Genomic DNA, 25415 nt, shown 5'->3' with positions numbered 1-25415 from the left:
AATATCATGCCAGCTCTTTCTGGCCTGCCAGGTCTCTGTGGATAAGTCAGCTGCCAATCTAATATTTTTACCATTGTATGTTACAGACTTCTTTTCCCGGGCTGCTTTCAGGATTTTCTCTTTGTCACTGAGACTTGTAAATTTTACTATTAGGTGACGGGGTGTGGGCCTATTCCTATTGATTTTGAGGGGCGTTCTCTGAACCTCCTGAATTTTGATGCTCGTTCCCTTTGCCATATTGGGGAAATTCTCCCCAATAATTCTCTCCAGTATACCTTCTGCTCCCCTCTCTCTTTCTTCTTCTTCTGGAATCCCAATTATTCTAATGTTGTTTCGTCTTATGGTGTCACTTATCTCTCGAATTCTCCCCTCGTGGTCCAGTAGCTGTTTGTCCCTCTTTTGCTCAGCTTCTTTATTCTCTGTCATTTGGTCTTCTATATCACTAATTCTTTCTTCTGCCTCATTTATCCTAGCAGTGAGAGCCTCCATTTTTGATTGCACTTCATTAATAGCTTTTTTGATTTCAACTTGGTTAGATTTTAGTTCTTTTATTTCTCCAGAAAGGGCTTTTATATCTCTCGAGAGGGTTTCTCTAATATCTTCCATGCCTTTTTCGAGCCCGGCTAGAACCTTGAGAATTGTCATTCTGAACTCTAGATCTGACATATTACCAATGTCTGTATTGATTAGGTCCCTAGCCTTCGGTACTGCCTCTTGTTCTTTTTTTTGTGTTGAATTTTTCCGTCTTGTCATTTTGTCCAGATAAGAGTATATGAAGGGGCAAGTAAAATACTAAAAGGGTGGCAACAACCCCAGGAAAAAATGCTTTAACCAAATTAGAAGAGATCCAAAATCGTGAGGGGGGAGAAAGGGGATAAAAAGAGGTTCAAAAAGGAAGAAAGAAAAAAAAAAAAAAAGAAAAAAGAATAGAAAAGAATTAAAAAATAAAAAAAAAGGAAAACACCTAAGAAAAATGTAAAAAAGAAAAAATATATATATTAGATAAACTAGTAAAAAATCGTTAAAAAAGAAAAAGGTAACAGTTAAAAAAAAAAAAAATTTTACCCGAAGGCGAGAAAAAAAAAAAAAATGAAAAAGAAAAAAATTAAATTAACTGCAAGACTAAAAAAAAAATCCCAGGGAAAAAGCCATGAGTTCCGTGCTTGGCTTTCTCTTCCTCCGAATTCTGCTGCTCTCCTTGGTATTGAAACCGCACTCCTTGGTAGGTGAACTTGGTCTCGGCTGGATTTCTTGTTGATCTTCTGGGGGAGGGGCCTGTTGTAGTGATTCTCAAGTGTCTTTGCCCCAGGCGGAATTACACCGCCCTTACCCGGGGCCGGGGTGAGTAATCCGCTCGGGTTTGCTTTCAGGAGCTTTTGTTCCCTGAGCGCTTTCCGTAGAGTTCCGGAGGACGGGAATACAAATGGCGGCCTCCTGGTCTCCGGCCCGGAGGAGCCGAGAGCCCAGGGCCGCACTCCTCAGTGCGCCCTCCGAGAACAGCGCCCAGTTACTGCCGTCTGCCTGACCTCCGGCCGCGTTCCGAGCTCTCCGAGCCTGCGACCAGTTCAAGGTAACACCGAGCTGTGAGCTTACTGTCGGCTCTGTCTCTGTAGCCGGCTTTCCCGTTCCAATACCCGCAAGCTCTGCGACACTCAGACACCCCTGCTCCTTTTGTGACCCTGCGGGACCTGAGGCCACGCTGAACCCGCGTGGGCTTCGCCCCGGTTTAGCCTCTGGAGCGATGTCCCTCAGCGGAACAGACTTTTAAAAGTCCTGATTTTGTGCACCGTTGCTCCGCCGCTTGCCGGGAGCCGGCCCCTCCCCCCGGGGTCTATCTTCCCGTCGCTTTGGATTCACTTCTCCGCCGGTCCTACCTTTCAGAAAGTGGTTGTTTTTCTGTTTCCAGAATTGCTGTTCTTCTTCTCTTCGATCTGCCGATGGATTTTCAGGTGTTTGCAATCTTTAGATAAGCTAACTAGCTGATCTCCGGCTAGCTGAAGCAGTCTCAGCCTGCTACTTCTCCGCCATCTTCCATTTAAACCATTTTTAAGTGTACCATTCATTAAGGTGCATTAACGGCATTCACAGTGCTATGCAGTCATCACCACTGTGTGTTTTCAAAGCTTTTTCATTATCACAGAATGAAACCGAACCTAATAAGTAATAATGCTTATTCCCCTCTTTCCTCTGCCCCTGTGAACTTCTGATCTACCATGTGTCTTTATGACTTTGCTCATTTTTGCAAGTGGAATCATATAGCTTTGTCCTTTCGTGTCTGGCTTGTTTCACTTACCACAGTATTGTCAGGGTTTATTCATGTTGTAATATTTATCAGACTTCCATTTGTTTTTATGGCTTATTTGTATATTTTTGTTTAAAAATTACTCTATTGGTTTTAATTCAGGTCAACCAGTATTTGTATATCTATTCAATATTCCAGGAACTTTGCTAAGCATTAGAGATGTAAAGTGAATCAAACAGTTCTGCCCCACAGAAGCTATAAGTACGATGAAGGCTACAAACAAATTAGCAATCATGGTTTGGCCTCCTAAGTTGTATGGGAGCACATGAAAGAAGCACCAAACTCATTGGGGATTTAGGTTGGAGGCCAAATCTGGGGCTTGAAGGAGGAAAAGAAGTTCATCACAGGAAGGAGAAGGGTGGGGGAAACTGAAATACATGCCCAAATTTCCAGAAGGAGACAGTTGAGTGTAGCTAGAGAGTAAGATTCAGGAGGAATAAGATAAGGCTAGGAGTCTAGTGACACAGGAAAAGGGGATATAATTTCTGAGGACACTAATGGGGAAAAGACAAAAAAGAAGACACCAGGTAGAGATTCAGATAAATTGAATAGATAGTGCTAGAAAGACTTCTCTTTTTTGTGAATTCAGTCATCTGTTGAAAAGTAAAGCAGAGGAAATAGGATGAAAAGGTCAGGAATGTGTGGGATACTTGAAATAACTCTGGTAAAAGAGAGCTCCAGCTTCAGAAACAGATTGTTTGGTAGCATCCAGGTTACATTTGATGTATAGGCCTTAAAACTACCTCCATCCTGTGCATCTGGGTGGCTCAATTGGTTCAGCATCTGCTGTTTGTTCAAGTTGCGATTCCCAGGGCCCTGGGATCAAGTCCCGCATCTGACTTCCTGCTTCGTGGGGAGCCTGCTTCTCCCTCTGCCTCTTTCTCTGTCTGACAGGAATAGATAAATAAAAACTTTAAAAAAATAAATAAAAAGAAAACTTCTCCATTGGGCCTCAGCAGTGTGCATGTGGGTATAGAGAAGAATTTATCTTACTTAGGGTTTGGGTTTAGCTGCATACACCTTGCAGAAGTTCAGTAGAGTAAAAGGTACAAACAATGCCATTTACTAAAATGAAGGATTTTTTTTTAACTGTATAAAGGAAATGAAGTTGATAGTGTCAGTTGATAGAGTGAAAGAATTATTAGGAATCTAGAGATCCTTGAGTTACATTGAGAGTAGTTAAGAATTGGAAAGTTAGGAAGTAGAAGTTACTAGAGTGGATGTTTGAATTTATGATTATAGAAATGGCATAGTTACGGACAATCAAAAGTCTAGAGTGGGACCATGATGTGAGGAGCTAAAATGGAGTCTAGGTCTCTGGAGATGAGAAAGTCTGAGAGACTTGTTTTTATGTGGTAATCTATGTGGATTTCTGAATCATCCAGAGTGATGGTGACACTGAAGACTAGGAAGATGACTGAGTTAGGATCTAAATTCTTTGATAAGTCAACGAAGTCCTTAAAGGGGGCTTATGATGTTCTAATTCCCTAAACCAAAAGCTCTATAGTTACTGTTGAAGAGTGGACACAAACCCAGAATGTCCTAAGCCAACTAAAGATGTATGGTCACTCTATCTACCATGATGGCCAGATGACATGCACACCAAGGAGAAGGGTACAGGGGAGCTGTGAGGATATTCACATTACTGATACTGAGCCATTTTTGTTGCATTGCTAGAATTAATTGCATTTGGTCTTGATGTGTTGTGCTTTTAATAATCTTTTACCATATTGCTAATTTTCTCTAATTATTTTCCTTCTTTCATAAGAGTTTTAAGCATTTTTGCCTGGATTTTGATGGGACTAGATAGTAGGTTATTCTCTTGTTTTTTTTCACAGAAGAAGCTTTGAAATTTATCTGAATATCCTTTATATATTTTTAGTTCGTTATTTTTAATTCTCCCAAAATTTTCTCCCAAGAATTTTTAATTCTTACCCTTATTTTATTTTAAAGTTCTATTACTAACTTCTTTGACATAAATACTTGATATTTATTTTTATCTTTTGTAGAGTTGTAAGTGTTTAAAGCTTGATATAATCTGTCACTTAGATTTACTATATTTTTAATATTCTGCATGTAGGGGGGCACCTGTCTGGTTCAATGGGTAGAGCATGCAGCTCTTGATCTCAGGATGGTGAGTTCAAGCCCCACATTGGGTGTGGAACCTACTTAATTTAAAAAAACAAAAACAAAAAACTAAGTATTCTGCATTTATGATTACCATGCAATTGAAGATTTATGAATTTTTGCATTTGTTATTTTCCACTTTGGTAGGTTATAAATCTAATGATATGGAAAGAAGGCCATGATGTATATTAAATGCAGAAAGCCAAGTTGCTTAACAGTGTGGTTATTATGAACCCAAGAATTCATTGAAAGGAAAAAGAAAATGTTCCCATTGCTTGGATATTTTTGTTTCCCGTTTCAACTTTGTAGTTTTATTATCAGAAAATGTGAGTCTGTGAACTCATTCTATGTGCCAACACACATGCAAGGTTTTGTAAATTTTGATAGTACAACTGATCTTGAACAGCATGAGACTTAGGGGTGCTGACCCCTGTGCAGTCGAAAATCACATAAACCTTTGACTCCCCAAAACTTTACTACTAGTAGCCTACTATTGACTAGAAACCTTACTGATAACAGTCAATTAATACATTTCTTTAAAAATTTTTACTGATTTGTTTGGGAGGGGGAGTGTGAGTACACATACACGTGCAGGCGTGCACACGTGTGGAGGAGGCAGAGAGACCAGCAGACTTTCTGCTCAGCAGGGAGCTTAACTCAGGGCTCTGAGATCGTGAGCTGATTTGAAGTCAGATGCTTAATCAGCTGAGCCATTCAGTTGCCCCAAAACACATTTTGTAAGAAGTGTGTGTGGTTGTGTGTGTGTGTGCGTGTGTGTGTTGCATACAGTGTTCTTACAAAGTAAGCTAGAGAAAAGAAAATGTTAAGAAAGCCATGAAGAAGAGAAAATACATTTATAGTAACCATACTGTGTTTGTCAAAAAGAAACCATGTATAAGTGGACCCATGCACTTAAAACCCATGTTGTTCAAGGTCAATTGTATATGAAATGTCAGATAAATATAAAATTTATATTAAAAAAAGAAACCATAAAATTTCACTATAAGAGAAAGAAAGTTAACACTTATAATTAGGGAGAAGCCTTTCTAGAAGCAGTTCTCTAAAACTAAAAAATTAATTTTTCTATAAAATGTTTCAAGGATCTATTGGAAAAATACCATAAACCAAGTCAGACTGGAGAAAATATTTGTAAAGTCTTTGGCAAGCAATATATCAAATGTATCTACAAATTGGTAAGAAAGACAGTTGGATGGAAAAGTTGTAGAGTTATGAACAGACCATTCTTTTTTTTTTTTTTTTTAAGATTTTATTTACTTATTTGACAGACAGACAAAGTGAGAGAGGGGACACAACAGAGGGAGTGGGAGATGGAGAAGCAGGCTCCCTGCAAAGCAGGGAGCCTGATGCAGGGCTCGATCGCAGGACCCTGGGATCATGACCTGAGCTGAAGGCAGATGTTTAACAGCTGAGCCACCCAGGGGCCACATGAACAGACAATTCTTAAAAGAAATACAAATGATTAATGAATGTGAAAAGTTGTTCTATCTCAATTATTAAAGAAATATGTCCAAAGATGGTGAAATCTTTTTTTTTCCCCCTACGAGATTGGCGAAGATTAAAAATACTGACAAAACACTTAGTAAAGTAGGTAACAGCCACTCTACACTCGTAAGAGTATGAATTGGTATAATTTTTTGGAAGATAATGTACTTACGTTTGTATAAATCACTTTTTGACCCAACAGTTCTGCTACTTGGAATTTATCTGTGTAAACATTCAATGACTTACAAATTTCATATGTTTATTTTAGCATTATCATACAATATTGAAAAATGAGAAATCTTCAAATGTTCACAGCAGAGGTTGTATTCATTTGATGAAATACTGTGCAGTTAATAAATAAGTTGATCTGTTTACTCACTGAAAGGTTTCTAAGAGGAGTGCCTGGGTGGCTCATTCAGTGAAGCATCCAACTCTTGATTTGGGGGCTTGGGTCATGATCTCAGGGTGATGAGATTGAGCCCCATGTCCGGCTCCACACTCAGCGTGGATGGTCTTGAGATTCTCTCTCTCTCTCTCTCTCTGCCATTCCTCCTGCTCGTATGTGTGAGCCCTCACACCAGTACGCTCTCAAACTAAAATAAAATAAGAAAGGTATTTAAGAGTTAAGTGAATAGATCTTACAAGACAGTGTGTGTAATAGCATTTTTTAAAATTTTATAAAACAAAGTACCTACTAATGTATGTAGTTATATATGTAGAAAAACAACCAGAAGAAAACATACCAGGTTATTAATAGTGGTTATTGCTGGAATGTGGAATTATTTCTGAAATGTTTGGGTTTTTCCTTTGATTTAGTGAAATAACTGGTATTTACTGTTGAAGCAATCATTTGTATTGTGATTTTTTTAACTTTAACATTATAACATAAGCGTTGCTCAGTTTTACTGTCACTCTGGGTAACCATTAAGAAGTTAGTCAAATGGCTGGGGTGCTTGGGTGTCTTAGTTAGTTAATCAAGGACTCTTGATTTCAGCTTGGGTTGTGGTCTCAGTGTCGTGAGACTCAGCCCCCTATCCTGCTCCATGTTGGGCATGGAGCCTGCTTGAGATTCTTTCTCTCCCTTTCTTCCCACCACCACTTGTGTGCTCTCTCTTAAGAAAGAAAGAATTAAAAAGAAGTTCCATGGAGGACTATAGTACATAGTATAAGCTGATTATTTATGTGTTAATGGGTACCCTCTGTAAGGATTTTTACAAAAGTAGGAAAACAACTTTTTCATCACAGTTTATACATTTTATTAGATTCTCTGAGCTCCATTTAAAACTGTTTCCTCCCATATTTGGAGTAGAAAACATCCAGTTGGTTCACACTCACTTACCTGGGCTATTTTCTTAAAGACTTTTAAATTCCATTAAGCGTATTTTTAACTACATACTTTGTTTTTCTCTTGAGTTAATTTGGATTTCTGGAAAGAAAAGCATATTTATTTTTTCCTTCTAAAATGCTAGGAATAGTTAATATTTTATTTCTTCTTTCTTCTCTTAATTGAAGTATAGTTGACATAATGTTACATAAGTTTCAGGTGTACAACATAGTGATGTGACAAGTCTGTATAATATGTTGTGCTCACCACAGGCGTAGCTGCCATCTGTCACCAGACAATGCTATTTTAATATATATAAAGACTAGTAGTAGTGATGGTGTCAGAAACTGTTATGGCTCTTTTGTATCTTTTTTTTTTTTTTTAAAGATTTTATTTATTTATTTGACAGAGAGATCACAAGTAGGCAGAGAGGCAGGTAGAGAGAGAGGCAGAAGCAGGCTCCCCACTGAGCAGAGAGCCCAATGCGGGGCTTGATTCCAGGACCCTGAGATCGTGACCTGAGCCAAAGGCAAAGGCTTAACCCACTGAGCCACCCAGGCGCCCTCTTTTAATCTTAATGGGTTCAAATTTAAATGAATAATCCAATAATTATATAGTATTCAATTACATTAATTTTCATCCCATTGTTTCTACAGAGGCAGTTGGAGTGACCAGTCAGCGACCAGTGTTTTGTCCTTTTCATAAGAAGGAGCAGCTGAAGCTTTACTGTGAAACATGTGATAAACTGACATGCCGGGACTGCCAGTTATTAGAGCATAAAGAGCATAGGTACTGGCATCTTTAATTATATATTTACGTACGTAATAAACTTTATGAGGAATAGAGGACTGCTGGCGCCCCAGCCAAATGACAGTTAGCAAAGTTTTGTTTGGCCGGCCGTATGTTGGCTTGTTCCAGGATTTTTCAACTTGGGCACTATTAATAGTTGTTGTGGGGGGGCATTTCTGCTGCATTGAATGGTGTTTGGCTGTATCTTTGACCTGTATTCACTAGATCCCAGTAATATCCTCCCCATGTAACAAACAAAAATGTCTCCAGATATTGCCAGATGCCCTACAGAACAAAATCACCCTGAGTTGAGAACCACTGGCCTACACACTATGTGAAAATAAATGGAATTTGTTGCCAAATTGTTGTTTGTAAAATGAGGAGATTTTAGATTAAGAAAAAAAAAATTAGATCTTTGGGGTTTTGAGAAAATGAAATCTGTTATGGCTGTGGGCCCCTTGCATGTCAGCATTCGGATGGAATTCATTTTCGTGTTCTGTAGAATGAGGCATGCCTTTCCCAATTCATCATGATTCCTACTGAGGCTTACTTTTAAATCTGACTTCCCATAGGCAATTGAGTTAGCAACCACTAATTTATTTAAAATAGTAGGATTCTGATTGATACAAATAAAATTGCTTAAAATAGTCTAATCTCACAAACTGATGTTTATCAGAGAGTAGGGGGAGGGATGGATTAAATAGGTGATGGGGATTAAGGTGGGCACTTGTGATGAGCACTGGGTGTTGTATGTAAGTGTTGAATCACTAAATTGTACACCTGAAACTAATACTATTTTACTGTATGGTAACTAACTGGAATTTAAATAAAAACTAAAAAAAAAGAAAAAAGAAAAAAAAATTCGCCTAGAGTTCCAGTAATGGCAGACTAGGCAATTTAGACCAAACAATATCAGTGAGGATAACTAGAAAACCTGGAGAAACTACAGGAGTCATTAATAAAAAAGTTTAGATCTTATTAGTAAAGAATTACTTGATGGGGTTGGAATGGGGACAGAGTTATGATAGGAGTTTTTTTCCCCATTGAGGCATTTACCAGATTGGGGAAAACTTCTGCTAGGCCACAGGGCTGGGAAGATAGAAATTGGAGTTCAGGGGTTACAGGGGTTGAAGGCTTCACCTTGCCTTGATTTGGAATCCTGAAAGTCTACACTATTACAGTTAAGACAAACTAGCTACAAATAGTTCCTGAGTGGGACTGAAGCCTTAGCATCAAATTTTTTTCGGTACCCAAAGACAGAGTAAATGGAAATCATACTGCTGGTGCCCCAAGGCATAAATCCTTCCTGAAGAGAGAAAACATCATCTTCTGCCTTAAATTTATTCAGTAATGAATTTTGCAAAATGATCCAACACATAATTAGAAGTAATCAAGTATTCTAGAAGATTAAACAATGTGAACAAAACCTAGCAGATACAACAAATAATATAAAAAGACGCCTAGGGCCACATCTTTACATATTAAAGATAAGAGACAAAATAGAAAATTTGAGTAGAGAACTGAAAACTATAAAAAAGAATGAGAACTGAAAATTACCGTAACTGGAATTAACTCATTAGTGGCTAGAACAGATTTGGCATGCGGGAAATGAGAATTAATGGACTAAAAGAAAAGTAAGAAAATAGCCAGAATGAAGCCTGGTAAACAGAAGGATGGGAAGTAGAAGTAAACCAGGGTGTAACTGGGGCCCAAGAAGGAGAAAAGAGAGAGGGAATGGGAAGGAAGCAACATTTAAGGACAGAATATAATGGCTTAGAATGTGGTAATACTGAAGAAAGATGTCTAGCCCATATTTAGGAAGCCCCATAAATCCCCAGCAGGATCAAAAGAAATATTTTTAAAGTACAAAAAGAAAATAATTTATACTTGGTGAAAAATTTTTAAAATGAAGATTAATGAAAGACGTTTTCAGACAAAATAAACTAGAATAATATATCCCCAGTAAACCCTCACTAAAATATACCTTAGGCAAAAGAGAAATGGTTGTTAATGCATGGTGGAAAGAAGAGCAGTTAAAAAGGTACATATGAGTAAATCTAAGTAAATGTTGACTTATGAAACAAATAGGTCTTACTGGTGTGTGTCGTGTGTGTGTATTATACAACAGACGTGTTAGGATATGGAGTTCGTGTTCTAGGATTCAAGAGGGTAAAAAAGTACAAATTAATTTTAGATGGTAAGTCCAGAGCTATATTTTGTTATGTTTAGAGTAATCACTAAAAGAATAGTGAAAGTGTCTATGATTATCAGAGTTAACAGAGAGGGGAAGTGGAATAATTAATCCATCTAAACACAGCCCAAAAAAGACAACGGATGGGCTTGAATAAGGTCTTGGTAAGTTGGTAAATCTGTAAGTGTATTTGTAACTATAATAAGTATAAATGGATAAAATGTTCCAAATTAAAAGATTTCACCCTGGATAAGAAAGAGAATAGAAAATCTGCTATTTGCTTTTTATAAGAAGAACAACTAAAACCTAAGTATATGGAAAGAATAATGGGAAAAGATGTGCTACGCAAACACTAACCAGAGGCATGCTGTTATATCACAGTGCCTTGTTTGAGATAAAGAGAGATACGTTATACAATAGAAGGCTGTCTTCATTTAAAAGATATAACAGTTCTAAATATATATGTGCCCTTAGGCTTAAAATATATAACAAAAATGACAGAACTTAAAAAAGACAAATCCATATAGTGGGAAATTTTAACATACTTTTTTCAGTAATTTACAAAACAGATTAAAAATCAGGATATTTCAGTAAGATTCAAATAATCTAATTAGCAAAGACTGAACATTAGGAACACTGCACCTAATAATACATACTCTTTTCAAAGAGCAAAAGAAAAAAATTTAATTGACTAAATGTCAAGGCAGTCTTAAATTTCAGAGGGTTAAAATCATACAAAGTCTTGCATAAACTCAATACAGTTAAATCTAGAAGATAAGAATAGATGAGACAATTCTCCAAAAACTTGAAAATGAAGAAATGAAATTCATAATGAAAGCTAAATGTAGCAATGAGTGATCCCATACTGCAACCTAGACTAGAAGGGAGAAAGTGATCGAGAGAACATGACTGAAACAAATGATGTAACTAGAATATGATGTGTAGAATAGGTGAGAGTATTATCTCAGTGTCCATTTTCTTTATTATACTGTGATTGAATAATAATACTATGTGTTTAGGAAATGCATACTGATTATTAAGGTGTTAAATAGCTATGAATCAATATTTGAAAAACCAAGCTATGTAAAGGTATAGATCTCTGTACCATTGCAGATTTAACTTGGAAATTATTTCAAAATAGGCAGTTAGAAATAAATCTACATAAAGCAGCAAAGAAGAAATCCCAGTGGATATCAGAAAGTATTTTTATCTGAATGATAATGGAAATAATATCCTAAATATATTGTTAAGGCCATGATGAAAGGTAAATATTTATCATGAAATATATATAGTAGATAGTAAGGATAAAAAGTAAAAGTAGATAGTAAGGATAAAAACTAAACATTTATCTCAAATTAGAAAAAGAGTATATTAAACCTAAAGTAAGTGGAGAAAAGGACATGATAAGGGCAGGCATTAATGAAGCAAAGTCAAAAATCCGATCATTCTGAAGACTAGTAAATTGACAAATTCCTTTACAAGTGACTGAGAACAGACCCACCTGATGGATGCCAGGAGAAGAAGGGGGCATCAATACATCTCTAAAGACATTTAAAATTATGAAAAGGATATCTGTCAATAGATAGGAAAATTTTAACTTGAAAGAGGATAATTCTTAGAAAATACAACTTACCAAACTAGCACACGATAAGCTAGAAAATCAGAATAGCCCTTTAATGTAAATCCGTAATTTGTAACTTTCTCACAAAACTACAGACCCATATGACTTAATTGATGTATCAGCAACATATGTGTGGTAAAAAATAACACCTTTAAGTACATACAACCTTGCAGAGAATGATGAAAGAATGAATTCTCTCCGACTTGTTTTATGGGGAATAAAAATAGAAAATGACAGACTAGTCTCACCCATGAAATGAATGTGAAAATTCTAAGAAATGAAGTAGGAAACCAAATCCAATAATACTGTGCGTTTCAGGCAATATAACTGCAACCAAGTTGGCTTTGTTCTAGGGGTACAGTTCATTTAACATTTGAAAATCTTTCGTGTAATTCATATCAAGAGAATAAAGGGAAAAATACATGATGATTTCAGGAGACAGAAGAAACATTCTGTAAATACACGCACACACACCTGTGATAGAAGATCTTAGCAAATGAGGAATAAAGGAAATTTCCTATATCTGGCAAAAATTATCTACTAAAAGAACTAGAATATTGGAAATTTTTAGATTGAATTTAGGAACAAGATAACAATTACCATTTTGACCATTTCATTTAACATTACACTGACCAGGGTCCCAAAGAGTGCATTATGTATGAAGGAAATCCAACAATTATTAACTATGTTCCCCTTTTTTTCTAGTGCTGGCAACGCTGTGTATAATACTGATTTAAGTGTGCTTGCACTTTTAAATCATACTATGTAAAATACTGTATTTTATGCATCTTATGAAAAATTAGTAATACTGGTAATCTTCTATATTACTGTTTCCCTGGAGCTACTCTTGAGTTATCTGCATAGTTTGTCAGAGGCTCTCACCTTGACTTCCAAGTTAAATTTTTTAAGTGCTGTATTGTATGTTGGTTAAAGCATTATTGCATACAAGGCATAACATCAAGAGTGTTTCTTATTCTTCCATTTTTCCCAAAGGCATATATTTGTGCCCTCTGTGGCATGACTACCTAATGTTTAAAAGTGATCTTTATGTTTATAGTATCAAACTCTTATAATTGTAAAAATGCAAAATAGTAAATAAATCTACTTAAATATCTGTGATTACTTTTTGCCAGGTCAGCCAACTGAACTGTCTAGGACGCTAAAACTATGAATGGTAGATGTGTATCTTCTCCAAGTTTCCAAAGTAATTTAAGAGTATCCATGACTAATATCTGTAACAACTCCCTTTTTCTTAGGGAAAACTTTGAAAGCATGAAAAACCTCCCTTCTAGGGACATTTAGAGGTTTGTTGTGTTTTTTTGTTTTTGTTTTTGTTTTTAAAGATTATTGTTACTATGTCTTTTATAATCTTAAATAGCTTCTGTGTGGTAGCTTTTCCTCATTTTAGATATATTAGCTTGAAATAATTGGCTTGTTTACTTGTCTTTCCAGATATCAATTTATAGAAGAAGCTTTTCAGAATCAGAAAGTGATCATAGATACACTAATCACCAAATTGATGGAAAAAACAAAATACATAAAATTCACAGGAAATCAGATCCAAAACAGGTAAATTTACATTTGTGGTGTTATTAAAGTCATCTTTATATAAGATATTAAGTATATTCACTTTGAGAATAGACATTTTACTTAGTTCATGGTGAAGTAGGTCCAAGTAAGCTTGTTAGATGGCTCTAATAACACATAGCTTAGAAGACTTCTCCAGAAACTTTGGGTTTCTGGAAACTGGACTGGAAAGCATTCTTTTCAGCCATGAAATTTCAAAACTGTTACTGTAATAAACTACATTGAGTAATGGCTCATTTATCTGGCAGATATTGATAATTTATAATTATCTAGTGTTTCAAATTTTGAAGAAATGCCAGGATTTAAAAACAAAATCAGCTGCTTTTGCCAGTATTGTTAAATACTTTAATACTTGATTATATATATATATCAAATAGCTTTTTTAAGTGTTGGCAAACTTTGAGATGCCTTCTCTGGGGTGTCAACTTTTAACTGCAATAAAGTGGAGATCTTAGGACACCAGGAAACAGGGATCATTGACCAGTTTCACACACCTTTTGTTCCTTATCAGAGACAATACTGACATCGTTTCTACATATTAGCCGTTACGCGTTTTGGAGTCCTTCTCTTCAACTGTCCAGAGGCTCATATATCACAATTCGGTGATTAGGGGACTAAACCACTAACCATGTGGAAGAGTTGGTCTAGCCTCCGCATTTTTTTATCCCATTTGGAACCCACATTGACAGATTTACAACCTTTACAACACCTGTGAAATCCTGTATCTCCCTTCTTTTGTTGTTCTGCATACAAAAGAAACCCATCATTATCTAAATAAATCAAGAAATGCTTTTTAGAAAGAGCCTGAATAAGAGAGTCCTCACAGGGGATTTGAATGCTACTCACAGAGAAAAAGTCTTTTGTGGCTCATCTTCCTTAAGACCAATCATCATAATCTGTTATACTTATCATTTTGGATCATGGCTATGGTGGAAATTTTTTCCAAGGAATTCTCTGGTTTAATTCTTTTAAAGATATTCTTAAATTTACCCTCTTCTTGGTGCTTCAGTATTATACCCATTTTTATTTATTGTGATAATAACAGTTCTATTGTGTATCTTTTGTTTTTATTATTTTTATCAGTTCTCATTTCATTTTACCTTTCTTTTTCACATAACAACTATGTTAACCAAATACTGTTTCATTTACCATATTCTAATCATAATACTATTTTTGCCAAATAGAGTAAGTGGTGGGTTTAAAAGTTTCTGAGTAGTTGAAAATTTGTAAAGGAATTTATGGAATGTTGAAGAGAGAGGGAGTTCTGGGTACTTCTAAATGGCAAATGGTAGTAGCAAGTGTAAAATAACTAATTTTGTGTAAAAGATCCACCCTTGACAGACTGTATTCTTGACTTTTATCTTATTCTCTCATGTACATGGTGTGAGCTATAAGCCAAAGTTCACTTTTTTGTAACATACAGATGTTCATTTGTTCCTACACTTCTTTTATTTTGTTATTATTGCTTTGATTCCTTTGTAGAAAATCAGTTGACAACATATGTATAAGATTACTTCTGAACTCTGTCTGTTCCCTTGTGTTTTTCTTTTTTGCCAATACACCCCCACTTTCTTCATGACTGTAGCTTTTTATAGTAAGTCTTCAAATCAGGTAGTGTGAATTCTCCACATCTGCTTTTTTGCCTTTCTATTAGTGGTTTATGCTGTTTTTACAAAGTCATACGTTATTGAATGGAAGGATTTTGGTTTTTGAATTGTGCTAAGACTTAAAGAATCCTTGGATTAGGTGCTAATTGCTCATATCTGTATAGATTACCTGATTATAAAAGGATTCCATTTACGGGTATGGCTTACTTTGGTATTAATTCATTTTTATGCATGTGCAAACACAGCATTGCTTGTCCTTTTTTCATCATGTTCAACCATCATGAGGATTTAAATTAGTTTTTTGGGGTTTGTTTTGTTTCAGGGGATTGTTCACTTCCCAGTACTGAGTTTCTTAATCTTCTAGCCAATGTTGGTGCTAGTTAACTACCTTAAAGAATTTGCAAAAGAGTAAAATCTATGCCCTATTGGTTTTAAGTTTCAGTGGGTAACTATTAGAGAAGCATACTGGAGAAATGAAACTTAATTTATCTCAAAATGTTTAGTGGGTGTCCCATTATTCTCTTCTGCTTCTATAAGATAGTCTGGTATGATGCTATGTATTTTCTTTCTGTCTATCTCAATCTCCATGAAAACAGCTTTCCATTTTCTCTAATCAAAGGAGAAACTGTACATGGTAGTTGATGAAACATAAAGTAGTATTTAGCTGCTTATTTTAAGACAAATGTGTTATTAAAAGTAGCAAACTACTGTTGTTCTCTTTGCCTCTGTGCAGGTATAATGAGTGCGTAGCTGTTCAGATGACTAGGGGTGACCCATTTACACTTTCCTAACTTCTTAGTTATAGTAGATATAATCGAACACTTTCAGAGTCATGGTTTTCTTGTTTATAAATCATTTTTTTGTCTGACCTTTTAGGCCAAGTATTGATTTGCTTGGATGATTTTCATCATGACCTTTCCAAACCATATTTTCTTAAAATGTGTTCATTCTCTTGCAATTTTATACATTTTGGTTTTAAGATTGAATTAAGTGACTGTGTCTTTCAGAAGAATTACATTTCTGCTATGTCATCTTCAAGAAAGTCAATTTAAACTGAAGGACCCTTAGAAACAGCTGAGCTTTTTAGAGTTGAAAACATTTTGGCCTAAATTACACATTAAAAAATCAATTTTAAATATTGTAAAACAATCTTCTGCCTTAGATTTTAGATTTTTCCCCCTTTCATTTAATTTTCAGGATAATTGAAGTAAATCAAAATCAAAAGCAGGTGGAACAGGATATTAAAGTTGCTATATTTACATTGATGGTAGAAATAAATAAAAAAGGAAAAGCTCTACTGCACCAGCTTGAGGTAAGTTACTGTTAATGGGACAGTATATTATAGCAATTTAATATAGTATTTTCTCATGTATTTGTGAATTTGGAATCCCCGCCTTTTTCATATAATTGTTTCCACTTATGACTCAATAATACTTCTCCATTCCCGAGTTTTCTTTTGCCGGATTCTGCATTGTAGCTCAGAGTTTATGGCTTAGTGTGTACTTGGTAACACAAAGCACAATGCTTCTTCAAGAAAGAGCTCTGTAAAATGTTGAAGGGATTAATCATTTTAGATTCATTGAAATGACAGTTTTGGATCCCTGAAGCAGTACAATTGAGCAAAAATTTTTAGAAAGATAACAAGGCTGTATTTCATTTTGAAACATAAACATTTAACCTGATGAGAAATTAGATAAAAGGACGTGTCTCCTACTTTCAACGTTTTACAGTCTTGACTGTAAAAGCAGTATGTAGTAAGGGATGCTCAAGGCACTTAAGATAGTTGTTTCTCACAATGGGAAGAAAGATATTATGGTCTTCATGGGCTTTATTACATTAATGAAGGTCAGGATCCAAAGTCAGTGTTTGACTCCAAATAATATGAGGTTACAGCTTCTCCATGGTATATTAACGTAATATTAATTGCATGGTATTTTAGTATTCTTTAGTGTATTGGTGCAGAAAGAATTCACAGTAAAGCAAGCAATTTACAGTGAGAAGAGAATTAGAATTCTGATGTTTGAAGATGGGGGGGGAACCACTCCTAGAAATAATTTAGTTCAGACTCTTTATTTTGTAGTTGACAAAATTATAAGGTCTTTGTCCCATGGAGTCCTATCCCTCCTGGGAAAGCATGATCATTCCCATGGCTTATCAGACATACAGGAAACAAAGACTAAAATTGTTGTTCTTTTGAAAACAGATACTTATTTAGTGAAGAAGTGTTCTGTCCAGACAGCCTTATTTACAGGAACTATTTTTTCAAGGTTCTGTGATTATTTTTTTCTTTAAAGAACCATTTTAAACAAGGTTTTCCAAGTTCCGCTTAAAATGAGACCTCACTTAGATTTGCTTTCTCAGAGATTAGCAGTGCATGCATTGCTGTGGCTCTTTCTAGACTTCTCTGTAAATCAGAATCACTTGAAGATAACAAAAGATGACCAGATCCCAAATCTCTAGGAATGAAGAACCTAGTCCTCAGCATTATTTATAATCAACTTTATTGACTTACAGTTTTTATAACACCTTTTAAATATGCCTCTGGTCCTCATATCCCTTCTCCTGGTTCACAGAATCCTTCTTAAACAAATGCAGCCACTTTTACCTAAGAATCCAGAAATTGGCTCAAATAGTTGTTACCATAGAAGACCCAAGTAACTAAGGCTTCTTATTGTCAATGTACAGCCTCTCCCAAAGTCAACAAAACTTACATTCTTTCTGGTATGTCTCTAAAGAAACATTTAGGCTATTTCTGACCACTGTAAAAAGTAAGTAATCTCTAAATTTGACTAAAATTGACTGTCATTGCAGTTTTTCCCTTAATTCACTTCAGCACCTGTGTATTTTCCAAATTTGAAATTGACTAGGGTCAGGATCTAGGTTCATTTTTTAAAAATGAGAATATAAATCCATATTGGAGTGTAGCAATTTTTATTTTTAAACTTAAGGATCAGTACAAAACTCTATTGTTTTCCTTTTTCCTTAAGACTTTTGGATAGAGAATTTTAAAATAACCCAAGTTCAGTACTCTCTCCTTTTTGTTTTTAAGATTTTATTTATTTATTTTAGAACATGCACATATGAACAGGCGAAGGGCAGTGGGAGAGAGAAAGTCCCAGGCAGACTCCCCGCTAAACACAGAGTTGGATGCAGGGTTCTATCCCAGGACCCTGAGATCATGATCTGTGCTGATACCAGCTAGACGCTTAACCGACTGAGCTGCCCAAGCACCCCCAGGGCTCTCTACTTTTGATTAATCTGTGTTCTTGCTTGTGTGCTTTGCTTAGAGATAGTCTTTACTCTGCTTTTATGTAGTTTTTCTGAGAATGCTTTGGAACTTCTAGTCGTTTTATCAATTGGCTCCCAAGTAATTCTCAATAGACAAAAAACATACCCCTTTCTAACTACATACAAAGTATAAATGTTGTCTACCATATGGCATGACTGGCCACAAAGTGGTTGCAGTCAAGACTAGAATGCCTGAAAAGGCGAAACCCTGTGATTGCACAAATCGTGTGATCTGGTAATTTTATTAGATTGCTGGATGATACATCTATTTTATTTGTGAGTATTGAATTTAACAGGCGTTTACTGTATCGTAGTTAATCCATGACTTTTGTCCCTTTTTGGATATTAGAAGTTACATGAACAGAGACCTAAATTTGCAGAATATGTCCAACTACTAGACCAAGGGTCTGGAGTGGGGTTGCGGGGGCAGTGATAGCAGTGGTGATGGTGGCAGCAGCAGAAGCTCCACAGTGTTTGGGGCACGGGTTTTTGGGGCAATGAGAGCAATCCTTCATACCGAGGGAGAAAACCACTAAGCATATTTTAAGTTTCTATCATTTGAGTTCTCAGAGGTGGTATTTGGTAATTTGGTAATCTGAAAATGACAATTAAAATATGTTATATGCAAGACAAATGTTGAAATTTTCTTCTTTTCAGAGCCTTGCCAAGGACCATCGCATGAAACTTATGCAACAACAACAGGAAGTGGCTGGGCTTTCTAAACAGTTGGAGCATGTCATGCATTTCTCTAAATGGGCAGTTTCCAGTGGCAGCAGTACAGCGTTACTTTATAGCAAGCGACTGGTAAGATAGACTGAATAATGCATTTCGCATACCATCAAAACACAGAGAAACAGTGGCGGTATTAGAATATTTAACATTCAGAAATGTTCGTTAGTCTATTTGTACTTCATTGCCCTTTATCTAGTTCTATATTTTTTACCTATTTCTAATTTTAATCAAAATATTTTGGTTTTAAAAAATATATTAACTGCCATGGTTTAGGTGTGACTTCAGTTTTAATCTACCATAGTCATTCCTGTCTTACTCTTTTCCAGGTTTTCTCTCAGTGGCTATTACACTTAATACCAAAAACAATGATAATAGTAAATGTTTCTTGATCACCTATAGTGTGTCAGACACTAATTCCAAGCATTTTTCATGTAATATTTCATTTAAACTTTTGCATCATTTTGGTGGGGGGGGGTGTTTGTTTGTTTGAAGTTTTTATTTAAATTCTAGTTAATTAACATATTGTGTAATATTGGTTTCAGGAGTAGAGTTTAGTGATTCATCAGTTACATGTAACACCCAGTTCTCATCAGGACAAGGGCCCTCCTTAATCTGCATCACCCATTTAGCCCATTCCCTGCGCCCTCCCCCTACCATCCACCCTAAATTTGTTGTAATTGGGAAATCTTTGCTTATTTGACAGGGAAAACAGTAGTATTTTAGGGGCGCCTGGGGAGCTCAATGGGCTAAGCTTCTGCTCAGGTCATGATCTCAAGGTCCTGGGATCGAGCCCCACATAGGGCTCTCTGCTCAACAGATAGCCTGCTTTTCCCACTTTCTCTGCCTGCCTCTCTGCCTACTTGTGATCTCTGTCTGTCAAATAAATAAAATATTTTTAAAAAACAAATAAAAAACTGATTAGTAACTATTTCTGAAACTATTCCTAGTCATGCATTGTATTCACTCTTAGAATTTTTTCTTTCATAATAGTCAATGATAGAATCTTTCTTGAGTCTTTTCTTTTTTAAAGTGCTTTATTGATGTAATGAAAAACAGCTTCTATATAGACATCTATCTTCTCTGTTTTCCGGAATATTTTTCTGAAAGTGTAACAGAAAAAGAAAAGTAGAAAATGAGAGAATTCTTTTTTCAATTACGATGAAAAATTAGGACTATTGAATATTGTTACTATATATGTTTAAGACATTCATACAGATATTCAATCTCTTCTGTTTAAAAATTTCTCTAATTTTATTCTATGATTTTGTTTACAATTATAATAGAAAACAATAAAAATAGAAGCTCAATTATTTAGTTATGTTAATGATTTCTTGACATAGGAGAGAAGGAGATTGTTTTATTTTATATATAGGAGAAAATGGGCTCAGCAAATTATAAGGAATCAGTTATAAGGAACCAATACCTAATTGACTAAATCATTTTTTTCCTAGTTTTTAAAAGCCTATGCAACCCAAGTGGGCCTCAAGGCATTACCAGTAGCCAGTGTGGTTAATAAAATAATTTGCCTGTAATGCCTACAGAGCTAAGGCTCATGATTATCTGTAAACACTCACAAGGGTTTCCAACCTCGAAAGCTTTGAAAATTGCTACATTCTACACTGGTTTTCATCATTCTTAGGCTTGTTTCCTGTAGCCATGTTTACTCAGGTTATCCTTTAAGTGATGGCTTTTATGTGCTTAAAAAAATAAGAAATCTCTTGCAGGTCTGAAATTTCAAGCTTGACTTGTAATTCTCAGTTCATCTTTTTGCTATAGGAATTATGGCTAATAAAACCCAATGCAACAGTGGAATCTTTTCAGAAGTCCAGTTTTAAATATATTGAAACATTTTCACAGTATTTCCTCAGGGTTCATCTGTCAGCATGTTAACACTGAATTTATTATTATGTAATTTAGAAGGAGGGCAAGAAATATTGACAGAAGAAAGACCAGGAGAGTAAAGCACTATCATCCTTTTTACTAGCAGTAAATATTTCTATAATAATAGCAATTAGGAAACTATTAAGTTACAAAAGAAACTTTACAATCTCTTCTTTTTCCTCTGCTCCCATCTAATTACTCTTTGAAGACCCTCTTTATGTTTTCCTGAAGGTGTCATTGGCAGCACCTTGCTTCTATTCCTTGGAGCTCCCAGTATATGATGCTTCTTGCCTGGGTACTGGTACCCTTTCTTAGAATGCCTCTTCTTTCCTGAGTAACTAATGTTCATCTTTTTTAAAGACTGCCAGCTTCAGTTTAGGTTTATCTTACTTTCCTTTTGGCAGCCTTTCATGACCAAAACTGGATTGAATTTCTGTTCTCTGTGTTTGTAAATCCTTTGTGCATATGTTCATCATATTATTACTGACTTTTATCTACTATTGTATTTGCATGTTTTTATGACTGTCATTAGACTTTATACTTCTTAAAGGTAGGAATTTTGTGTTACTCACTGCTTGATGTATAGGAATGAAACAAAAGATTGATGGTGAAAAAATGGCAGATAAAACATCTTTTGTCAGAAATTCAAAGTATACACAAAACTGCGTGTTAATTTTTACAGGATTGGAAATTCAAATATTAAATCTCTTCTTTAAGTTTAACTTCAATAGAAAGGAGACAGTATACAGTATTACTATCTTGAAAGCTGTTTTCATATCTTTAGATCTTAAACTTTTTTCATCTTTTGCTTTTTTAAGTTTTCAGTGTGAAACCTGAGTATATTTAAGTTCAGATACATCTGAAAGGATTAACAAGTATACTTCAGGAACCACTGGGGCACCTGGTTGGCTCAGTCAGTTAAGTGTCTTCCTTTGGCTGAGGTCTTGATCTCCAGGTCCTTGCTCAGTGGGGAGCTTGCTTCGCCCTCTCCCTCCGCTTGCTGATCTCCCTGCTTGTGTACTCTCTTTCTCTGGCTCAGAAAAAAAATAAATAAAATCTAAAAAAAAAAAAAAAGTATATTTAATAAACCATTATCTTCTACACTAGCCAGGCTTTATGACCTTTCAAAATGATCTAAAACATGTATCAGGAGTTTTGACAAGGTTTACATTTTAGATGGGTAGTAAAATAATTTGACAGAGAGCTCTTACATCTTGACAGCAAAGTACATCATTACTTAATGAATAGAGTTTGCCCAAGTTTGATAATATTTTTAGACCTTTGCACAACTTAATTAGCAAATAGATACTATCTGAGTTGTAATTAAATTGTGTCTTTTAGCTTTTCAATAGCAAAAGAAGGGATTTACAGCATAGTACCTGAAGGGGGGAAAGGTATATCCCGGGGATTTACGTCATAGTACCCTTTATTTAACAGACCTGATTTTCTTTTAAGGAAGTGCTCACATTTCTGATTTTAATCATTTTTTCTACAGCAATGATAAAGAAGGGAAAAGTTTATTTCACAATGTAAATCAATAAATGTAAAAAGAATAGTAGATAAGCAGCACATTTCGGTTACTATCGTAGAGGTAATTAAGGAGTCATCAGAGTACACTAACCTAGTGAATAGAGAATTGATGGAAAAGGATTTCAGTGTAACCCTAGAATACCTCTTTGCAAAATACTAACCAGTTACAAAGGGGGAAATCCAGTGAATTTAAGGTGGAGAAACTGGGCAACAGAATTGCCAGGTGATGAGGATTTGTATCAGCAGTTATGGGACAGATTGACATCCTGAGTTTCCTGATCTGATGCGCTAAGAAATGCACATTATCTTTGTGTGGGATTCCTGACAAAGATGTTTACTAAGTCTGATCAGGAGGAACTACATTCAGACCTGTATTGTCATCTTGCAGAATATAAGCCCCAAACTCTTCAAAGCTATCAAGGACAAAATGACAGGGAAAGATGAAGGAACTGGAGAGATGTGGCAACTAAACCCAACCGGTGTTCCTTGATAGCATTCTGGGAAGTGACACTGTTGCGAGACTTGCCATTTGAATGAGATCTTTGGATTGGAATGTAGTGTTGTGACAAACCTGCTTTTGGAATTTGGAACTTGCCACTTATGTTAGAGGATCTCTGTTTTAAGATACGCTCAGTGGAGTGCTTGGGGTAGACAGAACCTCATGTCTTCAACTTGCTGTCAAGAGGTTCAGAAAAAGATAAGTAATAGTGTATGTGTGCAGAAGCAGTTGGGCAGGCACTGGAACAAATCTGCTAATACATTAACAGTTGGGAAATCTGGGTAAAGAGTTCTTTTCCATTTTCTACAATTTTAAAATTATTTCAAAATGATAAAATTTGGGAAATGATTAAACATGAGTGTATTAATGAGGGAAAATTCTTGGAATAATTACTTTGGTTAGCATTCTTTCAGTGAGAACTGTTACAGGATGTAAAAATTAGAGGGAGAAAAACTTAGGGAGAAGAACACTGTGTTGAGTGCTGTTTGTTACACACTGTGCCATGTGTTCCGCATAGTCCCAAAATAAGTTCAAGGTTTTTGACTCAGAACTTATAGCTGTTGGAAATAATTTAGCAACTGAAGCAAATTTATTTACCCAACACTTAGTTATTGAATACCTGCTATATATTAGGCAGCATTCTAAGCACAGGGAAAATGGAGTTTGCCCAACCCAAGGAGTTGGGTTTTAGTGGAGAGCGTACAGAAATAAGTAAAATATGTATACTGTTACATGGTGTTAAGTACTCTAGAGAAAAGTAAATTAAGGAAATGAGTCTGGGAAGTTTGGGGTAGGGATTGTAGTTTTAGATACATAAAACTATCTAAAAAGGGTGATATTTGAGCAGATATGGAAGGACGTGAGGAAGCAAGCCCTGTTGGAAGTAAGTACTCAAGGGAGAGAAATTTTGGCAGAGAACACAACAAGTGCAAAGATAGAGGTGGAAGTTTTTGTGGTACGGATACAAAGAAGCCCGGAGGGGCCAGAAGGGTGAAGGAGCAGAAAGTGGTATGAGTAAGAGAAGTAATGCGAAGTCAAGTAGCACAAGCATTGTAGTTCATTATGAGGACTTTGGTTTTTAATCTGAGTAAGATGGGGACCCATTTGAGAGGGCCTTGAGAAAAAGAACAGAATATGATTTATATTTTAACAATCACTGCTATTGAGAGCAAAGAAGAAATAAAGGAGACCAGTTAGAATCTTACTACAATAAGGTGGTTTTCTAAGGTAGTAAGAGGAGAATTAATAGAGTTGATAGATAGGGTTATCCATGTCTTTTAAGGATAGAAGCAGTAGGATTTGCTGGCAGATTGAATGTAAGGCTTGAGAAAAAGAGGAACCAAGGACTGACAAAGTGGTGGAGAAGTAGTGCTGCCAATAATGGAGATGGAGAAGATTATAAGACAAGTAGACTTGAAGAGAAAGATCAGAAATTCTCTTTTAGACATATTAAATTTGAGGTGCCTGTCAGACAAGCAGGTGGAGATGTTGACTTAGCAGCTGGAAATGCAAATTCAAAAGAGAGATCCAGACTTGAGCTACAAATTAAAGAGTAATTTAAACTATGAGACTATATGAGATCACTAAAACTATGTGGGTATAGGAGAGTAGAGGGCAGTTGCAAGACTGGAAGAACAAACACTGGAGACTGGGATGGTGCATTGGAACTGAAACCTATTTTCAGTGGCTCTGAAAAATAGCAGTCTGTAAAATAAAGGCAAAACCATGAGAGTATAGTATGCTGAAAGCCAAGTGAAAGAAATGGTTTCACAAAAGAATGGGAGGAGGGGAACAGGGAGCAGTAAAAATAGATGAGTTTTTTAAAGAGTTTTCTGTAAAAAGAAGAGCAGGAAAATGGAGCAGTGGGTGTTAGAGGAGCAAAGGAGCCAAGAGTTTTGTTTTCAGCTGGGAAAAGTTAAAACATATTTATAAGTTGATAAGAGTGATCCAGTAACATGGAAGCCTAGGTGATACAGGAGAGGGAAGAAAGTTACTGAGCAGTGTCTGTGAGTAGACAAGAAGGGTTGGGTACTGTTGCACAAGTGGAAGGACTGGCTTTAGAAGGATGGCCATTTAGGAGCACCTGGGTGGCTCAGTCTTTTAAGCTTATGACTCTTCATTTCAGCTCATTTCAGGTCATGATCTCAGGGTCCTAGAATCAAACCCCACATCACTCTCCAGGCTCCATGGGGGAGTTTGCTTGATATTCTCTACACCCACCACCCCATTCCTCCCTCTGGCTCTGGGTATATGCTCTCTTGCTTATTCTCTGTCTCTCTCAAATAAACTCTTTAAAAAAAAAAAAAAAAGGCCATTTAATCCATTGTGATAAGAGGGAACACTTATACTGACAAGTAGTGAGAATTTGTAGAAGGTCCCTAATTGTTCCTTGCTTTCTCAGTAAAATTTTAAGCAAAATCATCAGCTGAGATTG

At 35.9% G+C, this 25415-nt stretch overlaps 1 protein-coding gene across 4 annotated transcripts in view; it reads left to right on the top strand.

Moving 5' to 3' along the window:
* TRIM24 (tripartite motif containing 24) overlaps window positions 1-25415 on the top strand; it is a 99407-nt gene that overhangs the window by 49545 nt on the left and 24447 nt on the right. For all 4 annotated transcript variants that reach the window (XM_032304208.1, XM_032304207.1, XM_032304206.1 and 1 more), the window contains exons 4-7: window positions 7913-8045; window positions 13310-13426; window positions 16249-16363; window positions 18997-19143. In XM_032304208.1, coding sequence (XP_032160099.1) covers window positions 7913-8045; window positions 13310-13426; window positions 16249-16363; window positions 18997-19143 — 512 coding nt within the window. The remainder of the gene's footprint in view (window positions 1-7912; window positions 8046-13309; window positions 13427-16248; window positions 16364-18996; window positions 19144-25415) is intronic.

This window comes from Mustela erminea, chromosome 11, assembly GCF_009829155.1.
Source record: "Mustela erminea isolate mMusErm1 chromosome 11, mMusErm1.Pri, whole genome shotgun sequence".
In the NCBI taxonomy this organism is placed as follows: Eukaryota; Metazoa; Chordata; class Mammalia; order Carnivora; family Mustelidae; genus Mustela; species Mustela erminea.
Note: the sequence above shows the minus strand (reverse complement) of the source record. Positions and strands in the feature narration are given on the sequence as shown.